Source organism: Globicephala melas, chromosome 20, assembly GCF_963455315.2.
Source record: "Globicephala melas chromosome 20, mGloMel1.2, whole genome shotgun sequence".
Lineage (NCBI taxonomy): Eukaryota > Metazoa > Chordata > Mammalia > Artiodactyla > Delphinidae > Globicephala > Globicephala melas.
The window spans coordinates 48,118,954-48,135,914 of record NC_083333.1 but is presented as its reverse complement, the minus strand read 5'-3'; the positions used below and the strand labels follow the sequence as shown (position 1 = coordinate 48,135,914).

The 16,961-nt window shown below is 38.1% G+C and overlaps 1 protein-coding gene across 2 annotated transcripts in view; it reads left to right on the top strand.

The window, feature by feature from the left end:
- The window catches only part of USP32 (ubiquitin specific peptidase 32), a 198,092-nt gene that overhangs the window by 45,850 nt on the left and 135,281 nt on the right, over positions 1 to 16,961 (top strand). For both annotated transcript variants that reach the window (XM_030881837.2, XM_030881838.3), the window contains exon 2: positions 16,465 to 16,592. In XM_030881837.2, the coding sequence (XP_030737697.1) occupies positions 16,465 to 16,592 (128 nt within the window). The remainder of the gene's footprint in view (positions 1 to 16,464; positions 16,593 to 16,961) is intronic.

Here is a 16,961-nt window from a genome sequence, read left to right as displayed (position 1 = left end):
ATAGGAGTATAGAACACCAATATTGTGGTCTAACGTGAAATATTTTATAACCACGTAATGAGTAATAGTGAAGTACTGAACTTTGTTTAAAAAAAAACTTACCTTTACAAAAGTGGATTAAAGTTCATATACTTCACATATGTATATGATTTATTTATTTTTTAAAAATTATTTATTTATTTGACTGCACCAGGTCTTAGTTGCGGCATGCGGGATCTTTAGTTGCGACATGTGAACTCTTAGTTGTGGCATGTGGGATCTAGTTCCCTGACCAGGGCCCGGGCCCCCCACATTGGGAGTGCAGAGTCTTAGCCACTGATCCACCAGAGAAGTCCCCTATATGATTTAAATGGAAGTAAAAAGAGTGTTGTTACAGCTAGTGTTCAGGGAATGCATGTGGAAATGAAAACATCCATCCTGCGTCATTGCAGAAAAAGTTTGATAACTACTGGTATAGATAAAAAAAAAATTTTTAAGAGTTTAGAGATGAGCATTGTGCTGTTCTTTCTTTCACACTGAGGTTTTTTTGGTGAGATCACTAAAGTACAGACTTTTATTTTCCTTTCAAAGACAGTGAGTTCTAATCCCTTCCTTTGATCCTGCAAAAGCCATTTAAATAGCTTTTTTATCTAAACTAGAAAGGAGGAGTCGGCCTATTTATTATTGGTACTGTAAATATTGTATTGGTCTGCTGTAACAAAATACCATAGACTAGGTGGCTTAAAAAAGAGAAACTAATTTTCTCACATTTGTGGAAGCTGAAAAGTCCAAGATCAAGGTTCTGGCAGGGTTTGATTTCTGGTGATGGCTCTTTTCCTGGCTTGCAGATGGCTGCCTTATCTCTGTGCCTTCAAGTGGCTTTTCTCCTGTGTGCTTGAAGGGAGAGAAAGAGAGTTCTCAAGCTCTCTGGTGCTAATCTTATTTTTAAACAATCAGGACCCCACCCTTCTGACCTCATTTAACCTTAATTACTTTCTAGTCTAAATATAGCTACACTGGGTTTAGGGTTTCAACATATGAATTTTGGGGGACATATCAGTTTATAACATTCTGCCCTCTGGCCCCCCCAAATTAATGTCCTCCTTGCATTGAAAATACATTCATTCCATCCCAGCAGCCTCCAAAGTCTTAACTCATTCCAGCACGAACTGTAAAGTCTGAAGTCTATAGTCTCATCTGAATATCATCTTAATCCAGGTATGGATGAGACTGGAGATAAGCTTGCAAAAATACAATGCTGGGACAGAATAGAATATACATTCTCATTCCAAAAGGGAGAAGTCGAAAGAAGAAAGGAGTGACAGTTCTCAAGCAAGTCTGAAATTTACAAAGGGAAATTCCATTAGATTTTTTAAAAATATTTATTTATTTGGTTGCACTGGGTCTTAGTTGTGGCAGGTGGGCCTCTTGATTGCAGCTTGCCGGCTTCTTAGTTGTGGCATGTGAACTCTTAGTTGCGGCATGCATGTGGGATCTAGTTCCCTGACCAGGGATTGAACCCGCGCCCCTGAATTGGGAGCACAGAGTCTTAACCACTGCGCTACCAGGGAAGTCCCTCTGTTAGATGTTAAGACTTGAATACTCCTCTTTGGTTTCATGCACTGCCCTCCAGGTGCATTGGGGAAGCAGCGTCACCCCCAAGGCTCTGTGGGGAAGCCTTGCCCCCAGCCCCTGGGCCATGACCTTGCTCTTGAGGCACTAGTTGGTGGCATCTTGGTCCCCCACCCGCAAACCAAGGAGGCCGCACCTTTTGAAGATGAGGAAGAGCCAGCACTACACCCTGGACCAGTGGCGGGAGTGGCAGCCCTGCCCTCTCGGAATCGCCTTTGGGGTCAGTCTTCCCTTTTCTTGAAGGATGATGCATGTTTGTAGCTGGTAACTATTGTTCCATCCTGTAGAATCCCAGACAGCCTTCTTTCATTCTGTCCCATTTGTTTTCTATTCCTTTTAGTCCCAGCTAGCAGTGTTTCTGCTCCTATAATCCCATCTTTATTCCTGACTTCTGCTGAAGTGGTTGATTAAGTTTGTGGTTCACCTCCTTATCAAATAGATGTTAGCCACATCTATTGTTAGTGTTCTCTTCAGATCAAGCCTTTATCATTTTTTGCAGCAGTATGGATAGGCTGAGAATTTTCCAAACCTTCAAGTTCCGGGTCCTTTTTGTTTAACAATTCCTTCAATTTATCTCTTTCCTTACATTTTACTAAAAAGAAGTACGAGAAAAACAAGTCTTCAACACTTTGCTTAGAAATCTCTTCACCCAAATATCCAATTTCATCACTTGAAAGTTCTGTATTCTACAGAACACTAGAACATGACAACAGTTCAGCCAAGTTCTTTGTCACTTTTTAGCAAGGATCACCTCTCCTCCAGTTTTTTGTTCCTCATTTCTGTCTGAGATCTTTTTTTTTTAATTTTTATTTATTTTTGGCTGTGTTGGGTCTTTGTTGCGGCGAGTGGTGCTACTCTTTGTTGCGGTGCACAGACTTCTCACTGCGGTGGCTTCTCTTGTTGTGGAGTACAGGCTCTAGGTGCGCAGGCTTCAGTAATTGTGGCACACAGGCTCAGTAGTTGTGGCTTGCAGGCTCTAGAGCACAGGCTCAGTAGTTGTGGTGCAAGGGCTTAGTTGCTCTGGGGCATGTGGGATCTTCCCAGACCAGGGCTCAAAACTGTGTCCCCTGCGTTGGCAGGTGGATTCTTAACAACTGTGCCACTAGGGGAGTCCCTAAGATCTTTTTACCCAACCGAACTTGGGTTCACTTGCCCATCACGCAGTAAAGCCAATCTACTGACACCGGATTGTGGTGAAAGAAAGTATGGCCTTTATTTGTAGGTCACCAAGCAAGGAGAGTGGGCAGCTAATGATCAAAAAACCTGAACTGTCCCGTGGCTTTCAGGCAGGGGTTTTAAAAGGCAGCACTAGGGATGAGGGTCACAGAGTACATGATCAACTAGTGGACATTTTTCTGATTGGTTGGTGGTAATGTTCAGGAATCTTAATCAACAACTTTCTGGTTCCAACCAGTTTAGGGTCTATGTGCTTATGGTCATGCTTGTGGTCAGCTAGTAGTTACCATCCTCCACTGGGTTGGGGGTCTTAGTTTCAGCAGAACAACTGAAAGATACACGTCAGACTGTTATCTGTATCCCTTCAGTGACTTAGTCCTGTGACTCCATTGTTCAAGCTATTATTACTTCTCTTGCTTGACTGCTTTCCTTTGTTTCTGCATTTTCCACTTCTCTAATCATTAACTGCTTGAGTCTGCTCTTTGGCCAAACAAACGGGGGACACAGAGGGCCTAGTACCCAGGAAGCCTCTGCAGGGTCCCACTTGGTTTCAGTCCCCCCTTTTCTTTGATATTCCTCAGTCCTGAGGGGAAAGGGGTGGGACAAGAAAGGGAATAAATTTTGGATAGAGAGGTTAATCATAAACTCTGCAGGGGAACTTGGTTTTAGGGGGACTTGGTTTCAGTCTCACCAGAATGGCCTTAAGCATTCATATTCCTAACCTACATTCTGTTCATGATGTGTTCTTTGAGATAACAGAGACTCTCTCCATAGCCCTCCTCTTTCTAAACTCTCCCCAGAATTGCCTTTGATGTCCATATTTTTGCCAACAGTTCCTTAACAGCAGTCTAAGCCTTTTCTATCAAGTGCCTCAAAACTCCCCCCGCCTCTACCCATTACCCAGTTCCAAAGCTGCTTCCACATTTTTAGGCATTTGTTATAGCAGCAGCTCACTTCTCAATACCAAATTCTGTATTAATCAGCTTGGGCTACCATAACAAATATCACAGACTGGGTGGCTTAAACAACAGAAATTTATTTTCTCATAGTTCTGGAGGCTGGAAAATCTAAGATCAGGGTTCTGGCAGGATTTGGTTTCTGATGGGGACTCTGGTGGCTTGCAGATGGCTGCCTTCTCTCTGGCTTCTCACATGGCCTTTTGTGTGTATGTGGGGAGCGGGGGGAGAGGTGGTGAGTGCAAGCACTCTGGTGTTTTTTCTTAGGTGGACACTAATCCAATGGCCCCACCCTTATAATCTCATTTAACAGTAGTTACTTCTTAACTCCAAATGCAGCCACACTGGGAGTCAGGGCTTCAGCATATGAATTTTGTTAGTGACGTTCATTTAGTCCATAACAGAAATGTAAATACAGTTGACCTTTGAATAACTTAGGAGTTCTGGGTGCTGACCCATAGTTGAAAATCTGTGTATGATTTACAGTCGGCCTTCTGTATACAACGTTCCTCCATATCTGTGGTTCTGCATCTGAGGATTCAACCAACCTCGGATGGCGGATGGCGTAGTCCTCTGTGTTTACTTTTGGAAAAAAATCTGCGTATAAGTGTACCTGAGTAGTTTAAACCCACGTTGTTCAAAGGTCAGCTGTACAATGTGAAATATTCAAGTTTTTCTATAGACTTGGTCTTCATCAAGTCTGAGTATAACTTAGAACCAAGCAGACATCTAGAACTCACCATAGATCCTTTTTTCTTTCTTGTTTTTTTCACAGCTAATTATTCATTGAACTCTGTTCAGTCAACTCTCACATCTCTTGAATCTGCCTTACCTTACCTCCCTTTTATAGTTTAAGTCCTCAACTCTTGTCTGAACTAACACAGTAGCCTCTAAACTGCTCTTTATGCTGCTTATCTGGTCTTTTCCCAGTCTTTTAAACACATTAATATGAGTGTGAACATAAATCTGATTGTTATTTCTTTGTTTAAAACTCAGGAATAGCTTAGAGTGTCCTTTCATGCAGTTGCATCTGATATCTCTATCTATCTAGGATTAAGTTTGGATGAATATTAAACAGAAAATATGTGATATAGTTCTTTATTTTTCTTATACGTAAATCTGGAGATAGAATATCCAGAGGTTGTATGGCAATTCCATGGTTGTTAAGCTTTTTCTGTCTCTTTGACTTCACTATCTTTAGTGTATGGTTTTTAACTTGAAGTTCACTTACAGGGTAAAATGGCTTCTGGAGAGGCAGCCATCCCATCTTGAGATCCAGGTGAGAAGAAGAGATAATAGCAAAAGGACATTGCTAGCTATCTGGAGCTTTTAAGGTGTCTTCTTGGAGCAATTTCTATTACATTTCATTGGCTATTTCTAGTTCCATAGCAAGGGAAGCTGGAAAGTATAGTCTTTTACCTGGGAACATTATCACCTCGAAAAAAGGATTCTGTTTATCTGCCAGTTATCATTCCAACCTCATTTCCTGCGGCTCTGTTTCTTGTACCCTGTACTTCATTTATATCAAACTACCTGCAATCCCCTGATTATCCATGCTACTTTATTCTTTTATATATGTTTTCCTTATATGGATTACACTTATGCCCTTTTTGGCCATGTGAACTCCTATCCTGCAAGGGTCAACATCTCTTGGAAGCCTTTCTTAATTACCAGCTGGGACAATTAATCACTGGCTATTTGGGGACTCCATTTTAATACCTCCTCTTTAACATTTCCTGTCTGGCATTGCAGTTATTTTGGTTGTGCCTTTTTTCCCTACTAAATTTTGAAGTATTAGAATGCAGGGACTATGTCTTATTCATTTTGACTGTGCCTGACACATAGTAGATCATTTAATAAGTGATTGTTGAAAAAAATCAGCTAAAAGTACAATTTAATAACAGCTAGGTGGAATGTTATTCTTGTAGGCCACATGCAATTAGGAACTGCCTCTAAGAACTACAGATAATGAATATATAGGGTATGTGGGCTGTAACATTAAAATGATGGAATTAGAGAAAGTTGTGAAATCCCTGGTTGAATGATTTGAACATGCTTATTGCTTAAAACGAGGTGAAATAGAATTAGTGTTGATAGCTCTGCTTTGTAAATGAATTTTTGTAAATGAATTTTTTTTTTTGGCAGATTATGCTTCCCCCTCCTCTTTTAAAACAGTTATAACAAACTAACAGTTATAACAAACTAGGTCTGTTTCATCTTTGATTTTCTTTCCCAAGGACAGTGTGTCCATTGCCTTGCTAAGTTGTACTTCATTATACAAGTCAAGTTGACTATGAGAAAAGAGAAAATATTCATTTAAACTTTCAGGAAGGAAGGCTCTCAATGGTCTTAGAACCTCAGATCAGGAAGTAAAGCTAACCTAATTTTTTTTATCCTTTTGACTTGGAATATATTTTCCCTCCCTTCCTTCCTTCCTTCCCCCCGCCACCCTTCTTTCTACAGATTTTAGATACCAAAGTTCTTTGTGAAGAAATAGATCACAGTCTTCTCTCCCTGCCTCCTCTTTTTTTCTCTAAGGCTAGGTTACTCCTGATTTCTGAAATGGTGCCCTTAGATGTAGTACAGATGGGATTTTGATCTCTCCCAGTGGGGTTGAAAGTTTAAATCTTCAGTTTAGCTCTCTTTGGCTAGAGGTAATGGTTTAGTATTCCTGAAGGAGAGTTGTATGGTTGACTATTTTAGGGCCAACTTCTTTAGTAACACTTTTGATGGAAGTACCATTTTCTTTAGTACTTACGTATCTAACTTGTGTTACAGAGATTTGTAAATATTTAGAAGAGTAGTATAATATGTGAAATTCTTCAGATGCCTATGGAGAAAAGAAAACCAGTACAGATGTAATACTTAGTATTCGTGTTTATGGCAGATTATATTTCCAAAAGATAACTATGACAAATATCTCCCATCCCACAAGCTGGTTACAATGTGACTTTGACACATTGGAATCTGTGCTTGCTTCTCTTGAACCTGGGCAGGTTTATGACTGCAGCAGAAGTGACAGTCTTGTTATTTCAGCTTTTAAAATTTGGGATACCAGTGGAATGTATGTTGATTTCCTGTGCCTCTTTGTCTAATATTTTCTCTCTAATCTTTCTGTTTTCACTTTGTTAACTTTCTTGTTCTATTTGCCTTCTTTTCCTTAATCTTGTTCTCTTTCTGTTTCCTGCATCATTTCTTTCTTTGGCCAGGGAGCGAATGATGGGCATTTTGGTAGACATTTTTCCATAATACTGGAGATCTCAAACTGAGATCTCCTTCTTCTCTGTTATCAGAAAATGAAATAAAATGAGGGATGGATTTGTATGAGGGCTGATGTATGTCTCTCTGGCTTTCTTTTTCAAATTGTAAACTTTTTCAGTGTGGAGTATGTTGTGTCTATATGAACACTGGGCACTTAATAGAAGTCTTAGATTTAGTTTTTCATTAGCTTCTAGATTTGCATTCCTAATTTAAAAAATTTACGCCTTATTATATACTTCTTTCACACTCTTACCAGAATAACTCCTGAAAAAGTAAAAACTCATTAGCATATTTATCACCCTAGATATTCCTTCCATTTCTCTTGCCATACTTTTCTGTTTTGCAGTCCCCACACTTTACATTCCAGCCTCTCAAACTGTCCTGTAAACATTCCTAACATCTTCTGACTTCTGTGTCATTGCTCACTCCCTTCCTGATACTCGACATATTCTTCCTGTCTCCCTGTCTTGTACTCATTCTTAACTTTCTAGTATGGGAACTGACCCCCTTTTATGAAACTTTCCTAGATTCCTCCCTTGTAATCTTTTCTTCTGTACTTCAGTATCACTTGTTTATACCCTTTAGGGTATTTATTACAGTCTACTTTGTGTTATTGGTATGTTACTTATGTATTCATTAATTTAGCAAACATTTGAATCCCTGGGTCCTACTTCTGGAGACTTCAATTTATTGGTTTGGGATGGAGCCTGGGCATCAGAATTCTTTAAATGCTCCTCAGTTGATTCCAGGTTTAAGAACTAATAGAATAAAGACATAACACAGTGCCCACCTGGCCTGTGATAAACACTCAAATATTTGTTGACAGATTTTAAGCTTTTAAATCCAAGGACCATAGTTTATTTTTGTATCCCCCATAACACCCAACACACTATTGCCTACTATTGTATACAGGTTTTCCCTATTATCTGAAAGTAGAGCATTCCTGTGAAACGTTTTGTAAGCTGAAATGGCATAAAGCAAAGAGGCAGTCACCTTAGGGCACATCTTGCTAACAATGTACAAAATAAATTGAGATAAAACATAAATGCTCACAGACATAGTTCAGAGCTATGGCAGCTTGATGCTGAGATGCTAGTGTAGTTCCCAGGGAAGGAGCTTGGCAATGCCACTCTTGCTGCTTGGGGTGCATGATGCCTCTATAATAGCTCTCTGCAAAACAAATGCTAAAAGCTATTTTCGCCTTCTTTTGTAAAAGCAAAAATCCTCTTTAGATTTCTTTTGATTAGCGAAAACAGGTGCTAACGTAGGTTTCTCATAAAAGCGAAGAGGCATAAAGTGAACTTTTGAAAAGTGGGGGATACCTGTATATAATTAGGTGAAATACATAGTTCTTTTCAGTTTTCATGATATTTCATGTTGTTGCAGGGGCCATTCAGAATATGCTTGGATTACTATGTAACTAGAAACTGCTAGACAACCGTAAAATGTTTTTTCTGCTCTTTGGCTGTGCCTGCGGGGCAAGTGGCATCTTAGTTCCCCAACCAGGGACTGAACCTGCGCCCCCTGCATTGGAAGTGCGGAGTCTTAACCACTGGATCTACAGGGAAGTCCCTGTTTTTTCTGCTCTTGTTTGTATTTTTAAAATAAATTTTAAAATACCCTCTAGAGAAGTCTTGGATTTACTGAACTCTAAACTAGTCTTGTGTTTGATCTATGGGTTAAATATAGAATATGAGCTCCATTCTTTAATCTGATACAACGTAGTCTTCATAAAATGTGACTTTAGTTCAAGTATGTTTAGGAGCCTTTATAGATAAATATAGTAAATATAGCAAATGAGTGTACCCGTGCTTCGAGTAAATATAATATTTAGCCCAACCTATAGCCAGTGCATGCAGCAGAATTATCAGATTGAACCTTTGACCTATTCAGACCATATGGCTCCTGACTTGCGTCTTTTATGTGATGTTGATAGCAAAATTTGTTTCACAAAGGGAGGTTTTATTTTGTTCATAATTTTTGGGAATGTTAATAACCTTTAAATTAAAAGTGCTTATGATACTTATGTGACTAACCTGGCTTTGAGTAAGACAGCACTCATGGTCAAATCTAATGCAGTTGGCCCTCTGTATCCACAGGTTCCTCATCTGTGGATTCAACCAAGTGTGGATCAAAAATATTTGGGGGAAAAAATTCCAGAAAGTTCCAAAAAGCAAAACTTCAATTTGCCACTCCTGCTACACACAGACAACTATTTATACAGCATTTACATTGTATTTACAACAATTTATTGATACTTAGCATTTACACTGTATTAGGTATTATAAGGAATATAGAGATGATTTAAAGTATAGAGGAGGACTTTTGTAGGTTACATGCAAATACTACACCATTTTATATAAGGGACTTTGATCGTCTGTGCATTTTGGTATCAGGGTGGGGGTGGGGTGGGATTGCTGGTCCTGGAACCAATGCCCGGAAGGTACTAAGGGTTGACTTGAGTACGTTCTTTACAATTAATGACAATACTTTCTGTATGCTTGTCTGTCAAACCTACAGAAATTGCCTTCCTCTTCTTGATATCTCCCTTCTTCTTCTGCTTGCTCTCTTTTCCTTCCCTCCCCTTTGTTCCAGTGTTAGGTGGCAGCTGGATCTGCTGGGATGGTAACATTAGTCTATAGGTAAGGAGGAAAAGGATAGGGGAAGAAAAATTTGTTGTTGTTTGTTGGACTTTTACCTCCTTTCTCCAGTCCTCATTTTCACAACTTTCCTCCAGAGTCAGGAGTAGAAAGTAAACAGGGGCTGCTCTCATTACTGCTAGAAATCTCCTCCTCCCCACAGACTGTCATTATTGGGCATCCATTGTTTTTCTGTCTTTGTTTTATACATATATATATATATATATATATATATATATATGTAAGTGACCGTGTTGGATTCGAACATACATATATTTTGTTTGTGCCCTTAACCATTTGGCCAGAGGTTGCCAAACTTGGCAGCTGGTGGGCCATATTTAGACTGCATGTTGATTAATTTTTTTTTTAATATTAGCTGCTAACACTTTTAATATGGAGAGATTTCACAAAAAATTTATATTCCTGGTTTCCTCATTGCCACATTGCAGCATAGGCCTGGAACTTAGTAGCAGCTTCACGCTGTAGGAGGAATATGTGCTCTCTAGGGTTCCACAGACCCCACCTGGCCCACTTCATCATTTATAGTACCCTCCTGCTCCCTGTAGGTATTTCCGTTTTTGAGGTTTGCATCATCAGTCTTTACTACCACCAGTAATTCCTTTTATGCTTGAACTTGTGTTCCAGAGCAGAGGAGCTACAGAATATTTTTATTCATACAGCTTTTCTTCCCAGTGTGAGGTCTGAGAATAGTCAAGTGTAAGGGAGATGCCTTATGTTTCTGGCCTTTTGAGTTGGAATTACACATATATCTTCATTTATTTGGACAATATTTATTGATAGTGATGGTAAAGGATCAGATGAAATGTGGTTCAGAAATAGTGGAGAGTATTAAAGAAGCACAGGTTTCTTGTCAGCGCCCATGGCCCTGAATATGTAGTCCTTCAGCGAGACATAGACTGCCTGGAGTGAATTCAGTGTCCTCGCCTTAGCTCACCACAGTACACTGTTGCCTTTCACCCTGCTCCGAAAGCCAAGTGGTAAGAAAGGGTGGGAAAGTCTTGGATGAGAAGGTGTCCAGGAAGCACTAATTCGTGGCTACAATTAACTCAAATCAGCCATGTTAGTCACAGTTACATCAGCTGATATAACCTGTAAATCTTACTTAGCTCGGAAGACTACCATTTCCTCTTAAAAACTGGTGATTAGGTTGTTTATGCTGATAAGTTGCTATATTAGGTTTATTATAGATCAAATAGGTCTTGAGAATGTCATGCTATAGATGATCAAATGTAAAAAGAATTCACAAGGAGATCTTTATAGAAAGTATATATGCAAATAATCACTAGATGCACCTAGCTATCTGTTTTGCTCTAACTTGTGCTTAGTAATGTAGTTTTAGAGCACTCTTCCCCCTTTTTAGATGTTCTTCCTCTGTGCACAACTATGTCTTTTATGTTTACTATATTGTCATTGTTTATTCATGAATCTGTCTCTTAGCTGTGAGTTCCTTGAAAGCAGACTTGGAGGTCTTATTAGTTTTGTGTTCCTCATGGCCTAGCACAGTGTTTGGGCATATGATCAGTAAGGGCACAGTAGCCTTTAATTAATTAATGATTTGTTGATTGATTGATTGCATTTCAGGAACGTCTTACTGGAAGGATTCTGTTTCTGTGGTGAGAAACATAATCTTTGTTTTATCTCTGTTTCAGTATTTGCCCTTTCTGTGTAATTGCTTTTACTTTTGTGCTATAATCATTACGTGATTATCAAGTACTTTCTTTTTCTTACCATATCTTGGTATTTGAGTGTGAGTTGCTAATTCTCACTAATGGAATATTTTGAAAACTGAGATGTCTTGAAATCACCAAGGCTTTTTGTTGGATGAGATTTGTGTTAAATTTTCTTGAAAATCTGTTTTGATATGAGAAAAGAAAACTTTCTCCCTTTGTTCTTTGCCTTGGGTGTTCCCTTGTCTTTCATTCACACTTACTTCCTGTTTGAGGAAGGATTTTAGTTCTGTTTCTGTAGTTTTCAATAAGATTCTGGTTAGTTTCTTGACTCTTATGACGGTGTTATAGGTGGAATTGAAATGTTTCTACAGTTCCTTAGATTAAGAAAAACCTAAAGTAAAACCAGCCCTTGAGATTTATTTTTTGAAGGTGAAATACCTCTTTAAGCTATTCCCATTGTGGTCAAATATATTAGTTTACTGTCCAAATGTATTAGTTTACTGTCATTCTTTCCTTTTTTATTCTGGAATCCTTCATTTCTAATCTAGTCTTGTTCTCTAGGCTTATGCATAGCTGTCCTGCTGGGATATCATATCATAATCATCTTAGAAATTCCCTTTACCTCTCTTATGCTACAGTCAGTGTTTCCTGGATCCTTTTTCTTTCCTTTGTTTACCCCCTCATTTTGTTGTAGGACATTCTCCTGTAGCTTTCTGGAAAAGGTATAGGAGAGATTGTTTGTACTTTTTCCTTGTTATATTTTTCTAGTACCCTATTCTTATTTGGATGCAATTTTCTTTTTCTCCTTTTCTGAGAATATTTGGAGGTTTTCATATTTTTTTCTTCTTTCTTCATTATTTCTGTTCACCCCTCCCCCTTCCCCCATTTGTTTGTTTTGGTACCTTTCTTTTTGGAATCTTCCTCAATTTTTGGTGTTCTTTGGCAGTTCATTCATTTTTTCAGTCTATTGATATATAATTTACATACAATAAAATGCACAGATTTTAAGTATCAGTTTAGTAAGTTTTGACAATCATATTCACTTTTGTAGCCACCACCCCAATCAAATATATAAGACATTTCCATCAACTCAGAAGAATTCCCTCCTATCTCTTTGCAGTGTCTGTTCCCTGCAATTCCAGCCACAGACTCCCCACTTCACCACCTGTCAACCACTGTCTTTGACATCACAGCTAGTTTTGCCTCTTTAAGTCTTTTATATAATGCAGTCGTATGGTATATGTTCTTTTGTGTCTGGCTTATTTTGCTCAGCATAGTTTTTGAGATCCACTTACGTTGGTGCATGAATCAGTGGTTTCTTCATTTTTATTGCAGAATACTGTTCCATTGTATGGATATACCACATTTATTTATTCATCTGTTCAAGGATCAAGGGGTTGTTGTTTCTAGTGTTTTTGCTATTGTTAATAAAGCTCCTTTGTATGTTTCTGTACAGTATTTTCTTGGGTAAATAGCAAGGAGTGGAATTATTGGGTCATAAGGTAAGTATATGCTTAACTTTATAATAACTGCCAAACTGCCTTTTTATTTTAAAGAGTGATGCATTAGAAGATTGACTGGAACACTTACATGTTTGAGTATATCACTTGTTGACTTGTGGATTTTCCTTTTGGGAACCCAGCCATTTCTAAAGGGGAATGGAGACATTCCCCTCACCCCATGTCAGTAACAGTAGGTCTTTGTTCTAGAATCATTTACTTTCTTCAGAGAAGAATCCTCATTGATTCTGCCCAGGTGATATATATGTGAGAATAAGGCAAGGGAGGACAGCTGGGTGCAAATGCTCACTTAATCTTCACCTTTTTTCATACCTCATTGTCCTTCCTATAGCTCTTAGCTAAATCTGGTGTTTCCATGTATGGAGCCTTTCTGTGTCAGTGTCTCCAGAGAATGTATCTCTGGTTTTTGATATATATCTACATCTAAAAGTGATGTGCAGGGGTGGGTAGATGGTAGATTGGTGCGTGACTGTGTTGTGCTGCAAGGGACCCGAGAGTCTAAGCACTCCTCATATAATTTTCAACCAATTTCTCTTCAATCCCACCTTTTACCCTCACCCCTTTTTTTTTATGGTAACTGGTACAATGAATTCGAGTCTTTTTTGGGTGCTCTAGACAGAGTAAGTTAGTTCACTTTCTTGTTCACATTTCTCAACTGCTGGTGCTTAGGTTTCAATTTTATTTTATCTGCTCAGGTCAGTCACTCCTCCAGACACTAATGTTCCCCAGAAAAAATTGACTGCCTCTTAGATCCTCAGTTCTTTTTTCTCCTATTCTCTTTGTCCTTGTGAGTTTATGTCCTTTTTTATTCTTGCTGTAATTTTACTGAAGTCTTTGGAGAGAGAGGAGATAGAAAAACCACTTGTGTTCAGTTTTCTGTTTTTTCCAGAAATTGCTTTTTCTTTCTAAAACTAAAATAACTGCATTAATATTATGTTTTCCTACCCTAAAATTTTACTAGGCTTGATTCTCTTTTGTTTTCCATCTTGCCTGAATCTTTATTTTTAAAGTTTTCAAAGTTTCACTTGTACAATGAATGCTTTTATGTATTCCTTATCTACAGATGAACTAATTGTTATCTTGTTTATATTGAATAAAAATACTATTTATTTTCAGTAAATATGGATCTCTGGCAGTATTTTAGTGTCTGATAGTTTCTTTTGTGCATATACAATAACTTATTCAATCTGTCTTCTGCTGATGGACATTGTTTGCTTTTACAAATGCTTTAAAAAGCTTATATGTACATTTTCTCCTGTTATTAGGGAATAAATTCATTAGTCATCTGGTTGCTATTTTTTTAACATATTACCAAACAGTCCTTCAAATATCTGTAACCAACAGTGTATAAGATTATCATTTTATATCACAATGATTGATTTTTCTTGCCTCCTCCACTAGACTATGAGCATCCTAATTTGTTAGTAAAACCATTAATGAAAATTAGGCATATTGAAGAAATAGGTATTCTGGTAGCTGAAGTAATTTCTTCTTTTTTATTGTAATTTATAAAATGAGCTTTGTTCTGTTTCTCACTTTTGCATTCTAAAAAGGAAACAAAATTAGTAACTTGGGGCTATTAATATTATGAATTCATTTTTTAATGAATTAAGCATCTAGTGTTCATACTTTTTCTAGCTACTTATTCAAGTATTAGTTCTTATTGTTTTATCATTGCCCTACAGGTTGTTGAACTCATGAACTTTCCCTCCCTACCACAGACTTTCATTGAATGATAATCTATGTGCCAGGTCACTCTTTAGTCTTTATCTTGCTGGCCCTTTCTGCCTTACTTGAGACTGTAGACCAGCCCTTTTTCTTGTCCTTTGGAGACTACACTCTTGTTTTTCCTGTTCTAACTATTCCTTGTCAATCTTGTTTGAGTATTTTTTCTTTCTCCACAGGTACTGTAAGCTTTGGTTTCTCCCAGTTTTGTCTCTGTCTCATTTGTACTCTTCATTCATGGCTTTAATTGCCGCCTATAGGTTGATGACTCTCATCAAACCTCTCCTAAGCTTTACACTCATAATTGTAAAAACCCAATGGATCTCCCCAAGGTTCCTCATTTTCAGTATGTCCTTATCAGAATTTGTCATTGTTTTTCTTCCTCACGATTTTTTTAAAAAAATATTTTTAAAATTTATTTATTTGGCTCTGCTGGATGTTAGTTGTGGCATGCAGGATCTTTGTTGCTGTGTGCAGGATCTTCGTTGCAGCATGCAGAATCTTTAGTTGTGGCATGCAAACCCTTAGTTGCAGCATGTGGGCTCTAATCTAGTTCCCTGACTAGGGAGTGAACCTAGGCTCCCTGCATTGGGAGTGTGGAGTCTTAGCCACTGGACCACCAGGGAAGTCCCCATTTCCTCACTTACTCTTTTTCATACATTCCCTTTCTACATGCTAATATCATCCTTCAAGTTTCCCAGGATAGAATCCTGAGTGTTATTCTAGATTGCTTCTACTTTTAGTCAAGCTTCAGATTCTACAGACTTTTCCTTCTAAATATTTCCAGATTTAGCTCCTCCTTTTCTTCTCTTAGTAGCAGTCTATCTTTTGCTTCCACATTTGTTCCACTCTCTATAGAACTGGTAAACTATCTGAATTTTATCTGACTGTGTCCTGTTTCCTGTCTGCCTGGAGTTTGTATCTGAATTGTGTCTGACGGAATCCCTTCCTTATTATGACAGAACCGAATTTCTCTGAATTGGTCAATGACTGCTTTAGGTTTATCACTTGCTACTCCCTGCCTTATTCATTTTGTTCTAGTAACATACAGTTCTCCATACGCTCTATACATCATGCTCTATGCATTATACTTTGAAACAAACTATTATGTCTGCCTGGCATGCCCTTGTCCATTTTGCCTGGATTAGCCTTTAAAAGTTTAAGTAATCATCCTCTCTGTCCAGAAGTCTTGTCTTTCTTCTCTAGCATGGGATAAAGGTACTAATTCTGTGCCTCCATAGTGACGATTGTACTGACCACATAATACTAAAGAGTATTTATTTTTCTGTCCTTGTAGACAGAGATTGTTCTATTCAGTGGAAAAAAGGCTTCAATGCCTAAAATAAAGTAATGGCTCAGTAATTTTTTTTTTGAGAGTGGGTGTCTAAAAATTATAGTTTATTAGAATCATCTATTTATAGGTTGCTTTCTTTGTAGATGATGACACGGTCTAAACTAAACTTAGGGGGTGTCTTCTGCATGGATAGATACGTGCTCAAAGAGTAGAAATAATATAATTTTTATCCCAGAGGCAATGAGTGCATTGCTGCTAAAAACATATTAATGCCAGCGTCTAAGGCCATTTAGCTTACTTGCTAATTCGAAGTACTTGTTACCTCTTCCTTACCCCTGCCTAAAACTTGTATGCATAATTTAATGTTCTGTCATTTGAAAATAGTGGGTCAGGAATTTGCATATTTATTCTCTAGATTAGATTTGAAGATATTAGAATTATGAAAAATATCTTTGGGTTTATTTGACTTATTTGGAAAGAGAAATAATATTTGCCAATTTTTATTAGGAATTGGGTTGAAAAAATGTAAAGATTTTGGGAGATGACTTTTCTCCTCTAGTTTCTTACCCATCTTCTCTTTCTGAATTTCAGTTACAGATGTAGAGCTGAAACGACTGAAAGATGCCTTCAAGAGGACCTGTGGACTCTCATATTACATGGGCCAGCACTGCTTCATCAGAGAAGTGCTTGGGGATGGAGTGCCTCCAAAAGTTGCTGAGGTAATCTTTATGTTCTAGGTTTTCCTGTGAGATAGTTACCACCAGCCTGAATTCTTGAGGGTTCTCCTGGTCTTGACAGATGTAATCTTCCCTACAGTTATTTTTCTTGCTGAGTAGGTTAACAGATCTTGTTTTAGATGTCAATATGGCTGTGTTCTTAGAGGCCAAATGGGAGTACTGCAGAGCTGCAATTCTGCTTCTGTGTGCTTCTGAGCTTTAATAGCCACTGATTATTATCATGGGACCATTTATATGACTAGCTTCTTATTCTTATAAACTTCATCACCCTGACATATAATTTTTATGTTGGGAGTATTTTTATAAATTTTGAATTTAAAACCTTTCTATATAGTAAAACCTAATTAAATT